Here is a 13874-nt window from a genome sequence, read left to right as displayed (position 1 = left end):
GAGAGTTTGCCAATTGATTACTAATTCCTTTGGCTGTGTTCTTCTAGTTGGTAAGTGAGCGTGCATAGAAGTCTACAACGTGGGTTCCCCACAGTGAAATTCTGAGCTGAATGTTCATCAGAGTTCAGCTAATATGGTGAGTGTGGAACTAAGAAAACAGAAGCAGAAGTCCCCACATCTCCCTGCAACAGGGGGATCCTCACCTCTAACCTGCAACAGGGGGGTCCCCACCTCTCCTCACAACTGGGGACATAATCTGTTACATTTTCCAAAAGAAAATTACATATCTAGTAACTCCAGCATCCTGGGTTCAATTCTGATCTCCAGTGGAGTTCGCATGGCCTTCCTGTGACCACATAGGCTTCCCCCCAGGTGCTCTAGAACATAGAACATTACAGCACAGTACAGGCCCTTCGGCCTATTTGCCAACATTTTATCCTGCTCTAAAATCTATCTAACCCTTCCCTCCCACATAGCCCCCATTTTTCTATCATTCATGTGTCTCTAGTTTCCTCCCACTTTCCAAAGATGTGCTGGTTAATAGGTTAATTGGTTCTAGTGTGTATGCGGGTCGTAGAATCCGAGGACAATTGTGGGGAATGTGAGAGTAAAACGGGAATAGTGTAGGATTAGTGTAAATGGGTGCTTGTTGTTTGGTACTGTCTTTGGATTGTGCTGTGTGACTAACAGGGAAGAAATAAAATTGCCTGTTTACTTATTTAAGCAGGTATTCAGTCAATAGAAATATTAGAAAAAATTTGCAGAGTAAAATGCATAAAGCAATGCTACATGTCAACATCCCCAGCTCCAATCACCACCACAACCATTCCCTCCTTTCCCCGCTGACACTGGGGATGTGGCTGCAGGAGCAGCAGCAGGATATCCACAGGAGTGGTAGAAGTGGCCAAACATGGACATTTATACTGCTCCTCTGGCATCACTACCAGTTTCCTGCTGGAATTAAATGACATCTGGAGAAACTCCATGGAACTTCAAGAAAGCAATTGACTACGGGGATAGAAAGAATAAGTTAACTTGAAAGGATTTTACTGAAACCTTAAATAAAGGGTTGACAGTAAAGCTCAGGGTGATGGGGATTAGGCTGAATGCTGGAAAAGTACAGCTAATGAACTTAACAGCCTCCCTTTTGCTGCAATTTACATGATCTTAACAGCAGCTACGATTAGTGAACCAATTTCTCACTCTTATAAATTTGTATTGGTTTAATTATTCTGGTAAAATAGTGTAAATAAATTAAATTAGCAATACTGATAGCAAGTGTCAACATAATCAGAACTAATTGGCAGTTGAGGAAGCGACCACAATTCATTTCTATCAATGGTTTTATTTTGCAACAAAAAGTGGTCGGGTCTGTTATCTGCAGCCACAATAGGATGCTAGAACTCTTATAAACTGTAGGATCTTGCAAGTTCTCCGAGGTTTCACTTCATAGACATTGTCGACAATCCACAGCCAGCTACACAAACTTTTTTTTTGTTTTTGTAGTTTTTTTTCTAATTAATTGTGTTCCTTCTTTTATAGTTTGTATAATTTGTTGTTAATTTATGTTTTTCTTGTGAATGTTGTATATCTGATGCTATGTGACTGATGCTGCTGCAAATAAGTTTTTTTATTGCACCTGAGCATATGACAATAAACTTGACTTTCACTTTATACAGGGAGTTAGATTATTACTGGATGAGTTACATGCTTGAGTTCTTAGGGTTGTGGTGAAGTTTTGGATGTGAAATCCAGAAATCAGTTTCCATACATGCTGAGGAATGTTAAGTCCATGGTATATGTTGTTTTGGCTTTGAGAGGGAACCAGGCCAGAAGCAGGCTGACTGTCAGGGTTTGCTTCCAGTCAGGTGGGAAGCATGCTGGAAGATCTAGGACCGAGTCCTGACCTGGGGATGGGGGAGGACGGGTGTTGAATCCCATCTCCAAATATACCCTAATTCCAGGCAGGAGGCTAATCCCAGAGTTGTGGGAATGTTCATTCCATGAGTCTTGAGGGAATGGAGTGGGACTCATCAATCACAGGGTTAAGCAGCTCTGATTTTGACCTGTTTGGATCCCAGGATCTGGTTTGTTGGGAACAGTGAGTGAAGCTGGGGCTACTTGGGAAATCAGGAGGAAGTATTCTTGCTCCTCCCAGCCTTCAGTGAATGGTGGTCGGCCTCATTGTCTTACAGTATGCTTTGTGAAATCCTTGGATTTAAATTCCCAACCCCATCTGCTCCTGGACATTAAACATACCTCTGAGAGACTTAGAGTAGGTAACATATAGACCGTAGGAAAGTACAGCACAGGAACAGGCCCTTTGGCCCACCATCCCTGTGCCGACCATGATGCCAATTTAACTAATCCCACCTGCCCGCAACATGGTCTGTTCATGTGTCTGCCTTAATAGCTCTTAAATATTGCTATCGTATCTGCTTCCACCACTACCCCTTGCAGCTTGTTTCAGGCATTTAACACTCTCTGTGCAAACAAAACTTGCCTTGCAAATCTCCTTTAAACTTCCCCCTTCACCTTAAATCTATATTCTCTAGTGTCTGACATTTACAACCTGGGAAAAAGACTGACCATCTACCCAATCTATGCCTCTCATAATTTTATATACTTCTTTCAGGTACCTCCAACGCTCCTGAGAAAATAATCCAAGTTTGTTCAACCTCTCCAATCCAGGCAAATCCTGGTGAATCTCTTCTGTACCCTCTGCAAAGCTTCCATCCCTTCCTGTAGTGTGGCAATCCGAACTGCACACAATACTTCAAAAGTGGTCTAACTGAAGTTTTACACAGCTGCAACACAACTTCCCAACTTTTACACTCAATGCCCTGCCTGACGAACACAAGCATGCCATAGACCTTCTTTATCACCTATCCACTTGTGTTGCCACTTTCAGGGAGCTATGAACTTGCACCCCAAGAATATATGTAATATGTTTTGTTGACAGATGATACGACTGAGGGACAACCAATAGATGAGAAACAAGAGCAGTCCAAGGTTGCTTTGTTAATGGCTCCAGACAACACAGAGCAGAAACATAATCAATTGCAAGTACTTTCTGTCTATGACAGGTTCAGGTGATGCCAGTCTCACCAAGAGACCACATCAGAGACAGATGGATTGGTCAAAGATGCCAAAAGCCAAAAGAGCTGCTTCATCAATGACCTCTCCTCTATCAATGAGATCGTCACATTACTCTTCTGCTAATTGTGTTAGAATATCTTTTGTGTAGATTTTTAAACAGGTTTCATAAAATTTGAAGCTCTTATAGAACATTTAACAACTTATTGCACAAAACTAAAGCTGGCAAAAATTAAAAAAACTGACAGTATTATGGTGATAAATGTTAACAACAAGATCCTTTGATATTCTGCCTTTGACTGTGAAGTAACAGACTTCTGCTTTATTTTATCTTCAGCCTCAACACCTTTCCCTTTGTGCTACTTCGATGTACTTATGTTTTGGAATGATCTGTATGGATGGCATGCAAAACAAAGTTTTTCACTGTATCTTGGTACCTGTGACAATAATAAACCAATTACACCCTATGGTCATTTAAAGACTAGCACATTTTGTTACTGGTTTAGTTGAGATTGGGGAGGATGCACCAGGGAGGTGCTAAAAGAATGTTGCCTTCACAGCAATAATTTTATGTCGTGGTAAACTACATTAAGATTTTAATAATAAATAAAGAAACTTGAAAAGAGAATATTTTAGTCTTCATGTGATTAATGCCCAAACAGTTTGAAGAATATTTTATAGTGTAAAGCAAAATTAGCTGAAGCAAAGATACACAAAAGTGGTGATCACTCACCTGTGAGTTAATAACACGGATAGTGGTTTTGCTTCCAACATCCTTCTCATAACCTTGTGTAGGGGCCGCATTAAATCTTAGAACCGCATCGTGGGAATCTGGAAAACAAAAAGAAAAATGATCTTCGCATTTATTCAGGAATTTAAGATAACAGAATTGCTTATTTGACTGTTCCTTCAGAAAGTGAGAACAATATATATTGAGTTCATCTGCAATGCCATTACATTGGAATTTATATATATAGCATTAGAGTAGCCATCAGAGAGCATAGCAGTTTTAATTACAATGTCCTGATGATACAAGATGATCTAAATTATTAGACTGCTCATTGACCAGAGTCAAGCAGCTGTACTAAAATTTACTGTATCATTTACAGAAATGGATAATTGTAACAAGATTTTTTTTTAAAGAAACACAAGCATAACGAAGATATTCAAAACACAATTGAAGAAACCTTCCATCCCATTACCCTCCATTGCTATGGTGCTTCTAATAATAAACCCTGTGGTTGGATGAAGAAAGATGCTGTCTGAGAATAACTGAAAATTTTAACAAATTCACTTTCCTTTCCACCTTTAAAAGTGAATGGTTCATTCATTTTGCATTTGTTTTGGTTTGTGGACGGTACTTTCACCAATAATTGATACAAAAGTGGAAAATCCAAGGTGGAATTTAATAAATAATGAAAGTGAGGTAAGTAAACCAGTAGTGTGGTGCTGAAATCCATTCTTAGGTTGCTAATTTCTTGTCTGACCGAACATTTGAATTTGCATCATTAAGCAATTATTGTGACAGCTTATAAGTGTGAAGAATGACAAAATCCACACTGTAGAATATCAAGTCATGCCAATTGACTCCTGTGGACAGCCTCCATTTTCTAGACAATATATAATAATGCCATATAAAATATATACATTCTGAAATGCAGTGTAAATAGTTGAACGTGAACTTCAGAGTGAAACAAAGCAATTGTATTAAAAATATGTATAAATCTTTATGTCCACAAGATGGCAGAACAGATCTTTCAGTTTTGGTGCAACACCTTATTAACTTGACTTCCAGCAGTCGGTAACAGATCTTCCACAACACATGGAAATCCAGTTGTGGGCCACACCATACTTAATATAACGAGGTTACTGGATGAAACTTGAGGCAACCACCCAATAAAGTTAATATTCCTCCAAAAATAGACAGGAAAACACAATGGAGCAAAGCAAGAAACAACCTGCTGGAAGAACTCAGGTCAAGTAGCATCTGTGGAGGCAAAGGGACGATCAACGTTTCATATCAAGACACTGCATTAGGAGTGAGAGTGTAGTTTGTGTTTGGCCTCACCGTGAAGATGGAAAAGGCAGAGGACAGACAAGTCAGTGTGGGAAAAGGAGGGGAAGCTCCAATGACAAGCAACCAGAAGCTCAAGATGGCCATTGCGGACAGAGCGCAGGGGCTCTGCAGAACAGCTGCCTAGTATACGCTTGGTGTCGTCAATGTGGAGGAGGCAATATTGCAAGCACCGAATACCACAGACCAGGTTGAGGGGGTGAACATGAATCTCCGCCTCACCTGGAAGGGCTGTTTAGGTCCCTCGATGGTGGCAGGGGAGGAATTGAAGGGACATGTATTGCATCTCCTATGGTTGCAGGGGAAAGTGTGAGGGGGCGGGATGGGGAGAGATGAATGGACCAAGGAGTCATGGAGAAAGTGGTCCCTGCAGAAAGCACAAAGGGGAAGATGTGGCTGGTGGTGGGATCCCGCTGGAGCTGGCGGAATTGGTGAAGAGTGACACGCTGGATGCGGAGAATTGTGGGAAGAAATGCGAGGACCAAGGAGACCATCTCTGTTCTCTCTGGTGTGTGTGGGAGGGGAGGTAGGTGGGCTGAGGGTAGAAGAGTATGAAATGGAGGAAATGTGTGTGAGGGCTCCACCAACAGAGCAGAGGGGAAGCCATGTTCACTGAAGGAGGACATTTCAGAATTCATCACTAACAGATGCTCGACCTGCTGAATTCTTCTAGCAGTTTGCTTTTTGCTACTGATTCCAGAAACTGCACTCTTTTGTGTTTACAATGGAGCAAAGGCAGTTGTAACTTTCAAACAGAAACCTTACAGTAAGATGTTTCCAGAACTGCCAATGCAAAGTGATAAAAGATCTTGTACCATTTCGGGTTGAGTCAGACATGCTGTGACTGCTTCACTCTCGCTACATTAAAACCCAATTTACATTTTCTAATTCCCTGTTAGTGTGCTTGTGTAAAGGATGGTTTTCTTCCAGACTCCCTGGAACAGCTCCAATAATAAGGGAAGCCCCTGAAGTGTGATTGTTGATGTATGCTCACTGCCTTCAGCGTGGTCTCTTGTGACCAATTACCAATAGGTGAGTACAAAATACATAAGCTCCAAACATGTACTCTCAATAGAGGTTGAAATGGTCAATGTAGAACCAGTTTAACATTTGTTTCTAAAGGGCTCCTTGATAATCAAAGGTGATGTGGTATTTAGAGGGGTGAGCTTGTTTCTGGAGTGGAGATTAAGATGTTTGGACAGTCTCTTGTTCATTTTTCCAACCTCAGTCAGCATATTACACAAATGATGCAGAGGCTGAGCTTCAAGTCATCAATGATTCCTTCACTAAAGTGTATGAGATAACGGAGCTTGCTCCATACATCAGGAAGACAAAGAGCTTCTCCCGATCTGTCCCTGCTGCACAACACTGTCTGCCCAAACATCAAGATCCAATAGCGAGACCCTAGGAAATATGGATCACTTCCCTTGTGCCAGGAACTACCACTCAGCAAAGGGAAACATTGTTAATAAAATTCACCATCACTTCCAGAGTAGGCATCACTCAAGGAAAAGAGAGGTTGAAGAACAAGACCTCAAAGCCAGCACCAAGCTCATGGTCTACCAAGTAGTAGTGTATGCTGCTGAGACATGAACAACCTGTAGTAAGGACTTCCACAAAATCACCAAATCCAATGGTAGTATGGGTGAAGCAATGTCATTATCCTTTCCCAGCTAACATCCACAGCAACAGCCTCCGATTATCCCGAAAAGCAACTCTAGCTGAGTCAAATTGTCCACATGGCTCCTGAAACAAGTACTCTACTCTGATCTGCACCATGGCACAAGATTTCCAGGAAGCATAGAAAACACATCAACGAGATTCTCAAAATCTCCATGAAAAAATGTAACATCTTCAGCTACTGATGGGAATTCCTGGTGCATGATCACAGAAAATGGGGAAAGGAGCACCCTGGAAGGTACTGAGCACGAGGAGGCCATGTGCTAGCAGTGGAAGGATCACACAGCCATAACCACCATCCCATCAAGTAACACCTAAACAACGTAGAAAACATTGCTATGTTGGCACCGGAGGAGTGGCAACACTTGCGGGCTGCCCCCAGCACATTCTCAGACTGCGTTGGTTGTTAACGCAAAAAGACGCATTTCACTGTGTGTTTCAATGTACATGTGACTAATAAATAAATATTACATATTACATTATATGGGGTGGGCAGCACCATCCTCTAACTCATGGGGTGTTGGGAATAAAGGTCCAGGCTTCAATATCTGGAGTAAAAGAAGACAAATATACAAGTCCATTCACAAAATGACGACTGGATGTAAACAACATTTCAAGGACATGAGCCATGTCCTATAAAAATTTAACTTCATTTAAGTGTTAGTATTAGGTAAATGTGTTCTGAATTTTACCACTAACTCAGAAAAAGAAAATGTATCGATATTATACAATTGAATCACTCCTTACAGCAACTATAAAAATGCCTTTGCCTAGAAAATGAATGGTTCTAATCTTGCAGGCTCACTTTACCTCTGAACTATTTGTTAAGTAATTGGCAGGACCAGTGATAAGATTGGAATACTTTCACATGTAATAAAGTCTAAAATTTTCTTTCTTACATCCTGGTCTCCTTCTGTTCTCTTCCCTTCACCCCCCACCCCCCCTCCACAGATTGGTTACACAAGTAACAGCTACATATTATAATAAATGAGTTGGATCTTCCTTCACCAGGCCCATGGCTTAGAGTCAATGACAGCTTCAGTAAGACTCACTTTAACCTGGCCATTGCATCAACCTATTACTCCCTATTACGCTGAGCAGGCGTGATATTGATGCCTCTTGAGATGAGACTTTATACAGTCCTCCTCATCTTACGAACTTATGTATAGCCCCATACATACGATCGAGCATTTGGGAGACCGTCGGTATGGATTTGCCAGCTGCTGCAGGACTAGATTTCTAACTTGTGAACTGTTCGGGTTATGAACAGATCACAGGTACAGAACCCTGGGGAGACAGGTAGAAGTTCAAGAAAGGAAAAACAACGTGCACAGATCTCGTTGAAATTAACAAAACTCTTAAGCAGATTAATGAGGTAAATGCAAAGTGATATTTCCCCTGACTGTGGAGCAGAACGTCATCAATTGCCTGTTTTGTGGCAATCAAAGCACCTTAAGTTCATTCAGGAGAGCTTTGTAACAATTCCCAAGTGCCTTGTTGAAGATGGGCTTCAGGTGCCTTGACATAGCCGGAGGCATCCTTCAAACCCATCTGTTCCATTGGTTCCTACATGGACTACAACATTTGGATCCTCCCCTTCTTTTTCCATTCTTTTCTCACCTCGAGCACATGTTCTCACCGGTCAGGCACCAGAGTGTTTGGTTCCCCCAGTCATGCGCATTTTCCAATCCTTACCCGCCGCTGTCACACCTTCCTGTACCTGGCCACTAACCAAATCTAAAGCAATCTATTTGTCAATGAAAAAGAAAAAAATAATTGCAAGTGCTGGAAATCCAAAACAATAGGAGGAAGTGCTGGAAAAACACAACAGGTCAGACGGCATCTATGGAAAAAGAAACAGTTAACATTTCAGGTCCAAGACCCTTCATCAGTCTCTTCATCTGATGAAAGCTCCTGGAGCTGAACCGTTATCTGTTTTTCTTTCCACAGATGTTGCCTGAACTGCTAAGTCTTTCCAGCACTTTGTTTTTATTACTAAGGACTGAGTCAGTGCCTTGAATTAAAACGTCTAATTAACAAACCTCCTACTGATTTTTTTTTGCACCATCTCCAACAGACTCCAGATCAAGAGCTCAAGGTCAAAATTCTCTTACGTGCAAACAATTACCAGTGATTTGGTTTCCTGGGATCACACTGCCCTCCACAAACACCCATTTACTACAGGTGCCCATACTACCTGCAATGCTTTCTCTACCTAAAATTGTTTTACATATCAAATTGATTAAAGTTTTATGTAAACTAAGCCACCTGACTTACTTGAAAATAATTCATCTAATGTAAAAGAAAATCTCCTTCTCCTTACAATTGGATCAAATCCTCTGCTTCCCATTCCATGTAGGATGGACTCTGATGATCGGTTGACTCTTGATGGCTTAACCGCTGATTATTTGGTTGCTAACTGCCTTTGTAGTTTTTTGTTTAAAGTTCTGAGTTAAATTATAAATATTAAGACCAAATTTCAGTTTTGTGTTTTTACTGTCTCTGAGTGTAGGATTCGCACCAAATTTTCCATTCCCTGCCCCCAACCTGTAACTGTCTGTGTTGGACTAATAACACATTAATCTTCCACTCTGCACCGTAGCTCAGTTTACAGCCAAAATAAAAAATACTTTTATTTTCACCACTTGTTTTGTATTCCCCCCCAAACTGGCTGTTTACTCTTTATACATGTAAACCACTGCTGCCCCAAGAAAAAGTCCCAGTCAGTAACAAAAAGTGCATCTTGAGTTACAGAAATTTCTGTTCTTACCTATTTCTTCTCCAAGGGAGGAATTCAATATTGCACCCGCAGATGCAACAACAGCACAATTCCTGAAGGCCTGTGGGTTAATCCTGATCTTGCTCAGAGGAATTTTAGGAATGTGCTTTCTCCAACCAGATGTAGAAAACGGAGCCTCCTTCCCATCAAGGGTTCTTAGTTTGACTTTGTTTTTCAGTTCACAAAGGAGATCTTCTCCAATCATCTTTTCAGCCTCCCTTTTCTTTTGATAGTGGACACCATGTCTGTTTTCGTTCATATACTCCCTCATAGCTTTTTGTAACCGAGGATTCAGCATCTCAGATGAAATATTTCCTCTCCACAGTCTGACAAGAATTGAACTGGATTTTGAAAACTCCAAGTCCTCAAGGTCAAAGGAATCTAGATTTTCAAGTAATGGGTCGAGAGGGTAACTTGATCGTTCTTTATTCTGAATAACTGTTTCCTGAAGCCTAGACTTTGCATCTTGAATAATTACTTCTTCATAAGCATTGCCATCTTTTGTGATAACTTTAACAATCTTATCCATCACCCGGTTTTGAGTTTGCAGCTGTCCACTGGTCTGCCTTTGCTTCACACTTTTCCCGTCTTGAAGTTCGTCACTGTCCTCCTCTTGGGTCCATTTTAGACTGGGATCATTGAAATAATCTAAACGCAATGAACGCACAGAATCTTCATCATCCTCAAAGAAAAGACTATTTTTTCTGTGATTTGCTGAGACCTTTGGATTTGGGAAGGCCCCCATAATGGCTCTCAGTTTACCCTGTACGGGGAAGAGCCTTCTTGTCTCAGTGTTTGTGAAAGAGCTGGCTGGACGCTCATCTGTTTTGAAGTCTGTGAAATATGTAAACAGCAGCAAGACGACGAGTGCCCATGCCAGTATCCCAATCAGCACTAGGTGCTTCCATTGCTTGGCCTTGGCTTTCATTGTCCAAACTGCACCAAACTCCTCTTGGATTCAGCACAGCTGGAGTGTGAAAAAGCCAGCTAAAAAAAAGTAAAATAAAGGACAGATTTGATTAAAACAGAAGCATCACAGCAAGAAAATTAAATTGTATGCAAGTCAAATTTATCTTATTCTACTTTAAAGAATACATTTTCCAGAGTTGCTCTTTTAAAGGGGCATTACCACAATTTCCCAGGAAGAAAAGCCTTCAGTCAAAATGCCATCACATACCAAAGGTGGTAATGATATTACAGTGCAGTGAGATATGAATTCCATTATCAGACTCCAGTGTTGCCATCATTTTGCAATAGATATTATTCATGTTAAAAAAGTACTGCTAATAGCTTCAATGCGAATATCTTTGTGGGATGGAGATTATGGTATCCTCTCATGTGCAGCACTTTTGGCAGTAAATATTCAGAGCTAGATATTTACAATGATCTATTAGATGTGAATTTTTATGCATGGAATTTGGTAAGTCATTCAAAAAATGTCTCTGACAGTGCAGCAACCTCTCAGTACTGGACTGAAGTGTTAAAGTGAATTTGGGCTCAAGTCTTAGGAATGGGATATGAACCTTAGTTATATGACTAAAGAGACAGAAGTGCTGTCACTGAACCATAGAACATTACAGCACACTACAGGCCCTTCAGCCCACAATGTTGTGCTGACATTTTATCCTGCTCTAAGATCTATCAAACCCTTCCCTCCCACATAGCCCTCCATTTCTCTATCAGTCATGTGGCTATCCAAGAGTCTCTTAAATGTCCCTAATGTATCTGCCCCCACTACCTCTGCAGGCAGTGTTCCACACACCCACCACTCTGTGTAAAAAAACTTATCCCCGACATCCCCCTTGTATCTTCCTCCAATCACCTTAAAATTATGCCCCCTCGTGTTAGCCATTGTCACCCTGGGAAAAAGTCTCTGACTATCCACTCGATCTATGCCTCTTATCATCTTGTACACCTCTATCAAGTCTCCTCTCATCCTCCTCTCCAAAGAGAAAAGCCCTAGCTCACTCAACCTATCCTTACAAGACTATGCTATCCTCATAAGACTATGCTGAGACTTTGGAGAGATGCAAAACAGAAGCCTTAAAAAAATTGGCTTATATAAGGCATCCCCCAATGGCAAGAAAGATAAAAAGGAGAAAAGGACCCCAGAACAAAAAAAAGGCAACCTAACCTTGAGCATAGAGAACACCCAAATCAAAAGGCTTTTTATACCTGAATAACTTAATCAGCAATCTATATTCACTACACAGTCATCAAAATCACTTTGTGCGACACTTCCAAGAATGTTACTGGGACCAATTAAATTAAAATTATGGTCCATAAACTTTACAGGTAACTGTGCTTACGCAGAACACACAACACAGAGATTAGTCTTTTAGCCCAACAATCCATGTTCCATTCAAAACTCTTCCAATCCTTCCTGGCACTTGTATCTGCAAAACTCCACTACTCATTGCAGTGAATTTTAGAGAAGTATAAGGTATATGTGGAAAAAGTCAACAAATTCCAAATTACTGTACTTCCTATAAATGAGCTTCTTTTGAAGTCTCTGCTTACTTTCCAAGTGACTATTTTATTTTGATAGCTTTCAGTTTTGCTATTTCATCAAGCTAAAACACACTCTCCCTGTACATGCAATCAAAATCTTTCAAAGCCTATTTAACAGTCCTAACAAAGACTATTGAACAGTCCCCTAATGCAATAAGATGGACTGACCTCACAATCTACCTCGTTATTGCCTTGCACCTTATTGTCTGACTGCACTGTACTTTCTCTGTAACTGTAACACTTCATTCTGCATTCTGTTATTGTTTTCCCTTGTACTACCTCAATGCACTGATGTGATGAAATGATCTGTATGGATGGCATGCAAAACAAAGTTTTTCTACTGTAACTCAGTATATGTGACAATAGTAAACCAATAAACCAATTTACTAATTTAAAACCTCCACTGGACAACTGTTCATCTTTTCCTCTCCTGATGGTTCTATCCTTTTATTTCTTGTATTATCCTTCTAAATATTTGTTGTGCTGTGTTCAATTCTTCCATATCCTTTCTATTATATGGTGACAAAAACTGTAATTAATGCTTCAAGCATGATTCAGTCGAAGACTGATACAGGTTTAGCAGAGCTGTTCTACTATACAGTTCTATTCCTTTACATATACATACTAGCTCTGGGTTTATTTTTCTTTGTAGCTTTATTATCTTGTGTCATTACATAGCATTATTTGTGTATTTGTATTTCATAGAACAATACAGCATAATACAGGCCCTTCGGCCCACCACGTTGTGCCGACCTTCAAACCACTCCTAAGACTATCTAAACGCTTCCTCCCACATATCCCTCTATCTTAAACTCCTCCATATGCTTATCTAACAATCTCTTGAACTTGACCAACGTATCAGCCTCCACCGCCACCCCAGGCTCTTACCCATTTAGATCTTCATTTTCCAAATACAGGGGCTCTCCGGGCTACAGAAGACACAACTTACAGAAATCCAACTTTTAAGCAAATTCTCCCATAAATTTTTTAAAGAATTTTTCAAGATTGTGAGAATAATCATAATAAAATGTTTTGTGGTATTAACAACTGGATACAATATACATTTCATTAATTTAAACATGGGTAGCATGAGGGCAAGTAGGAAGTGTATGCAAAGCAATACGATGTGGATAGCTATAGAAAATGGATGTTTCTAATATGGAAAAGTCAGCTTACGGACTGTTCACAGGAACAGAACCCTTACATAACCCAGGGACTGCCTGTATGGCTACTTTTCACAAGCACATTACACTGATGGACTTGTAATACAAAATTAATGTAATTGATGATCTTTGTGAAGGACAGCAGGAGTGGGGGCCAAATGAGGGGAGCTGTGGTGAAAACATATTAGTTAACAAACTCATTTGTGGAGTTTACTATGATTTTGTCAGTTAACAAAAAAAAACTTTGAAATGTGGCATTTCTTACAAAAATGTAATGATTCATTCCAGCTGTGTTGAAATACAATTAAATGCCCATTCTTCAAGTTTGTTAGTACTGTTTACCTAGTTATTAAGATCATCCACAATGTGGCCTCATCCGCAAATTTAAAAATTGTTCTTTTTGATTCCAAAGTCTAAATCATTAATATAGGTTGTAAGCAACTCCACTTCCTAGCCTCTAACTGCCTCTTACCCCTCTTTGTTTTCCTGTCTTTAAGGCAAATACTTACTTATTCTGCAACTTAACTATTATACTTGACTTATCAAAGGTCTTTTGGAAATCTACACAAAT

The 13874-nt window shown here is 40.2% G+C and overlaps 1 protein-coding gene across 3 annotated transcripts in view; it reads right to left on the bottom strand.

Annotated features, from left to right (window-relative positions):
* LOC127576222 (beta-galactoside alpha-2,6-sialyltransferase 2-like) overlaps positions 1–13874 on the bottom strand; it is a 158261-nt gene that overhangs the window by 25409 nt on the left and 118978 nt on the right. For all 3 annotated transcript variants that reach the window (XM_052026658.1, XM_052026659.1, XM_052026657.1), the window contains exons 3-4: positions 9621–10616; positions 3830–3927 (exon numbers count right to left, since the gene is read on the bottom strand). In XM_052026658.1, coding sequence (XP_051882618.1) covers positions 3830–3927; positions 9621–10557 — 1035 coding nt within the window. In that variant the 5' untranslated portion in view covers positions 10558–10616. The remainder of the gene's footprint in view (positions 1–3829; positions 3928–9620; positions 10617–13874) is intronic.

Source organism: Pristis pectinata, chromosome 11 (genome assembly GCF_009764475.1).
Source record: "Pristis pectinata isolate sPriPec2 chromosome 11, sPriPec2.1.pri, whole genome shotgun sequence".
In the NCBI taxonomy this organism is placed as follows: Eukaryota; Metazoa; Chordata; class Chondrichthyes; order Rhinopristiformes; family Pristidae; genus Pristis; species Pristis pectinata.
This window is presented reverse-complemented; position numbering and strand designations above follow the sequence as displayed.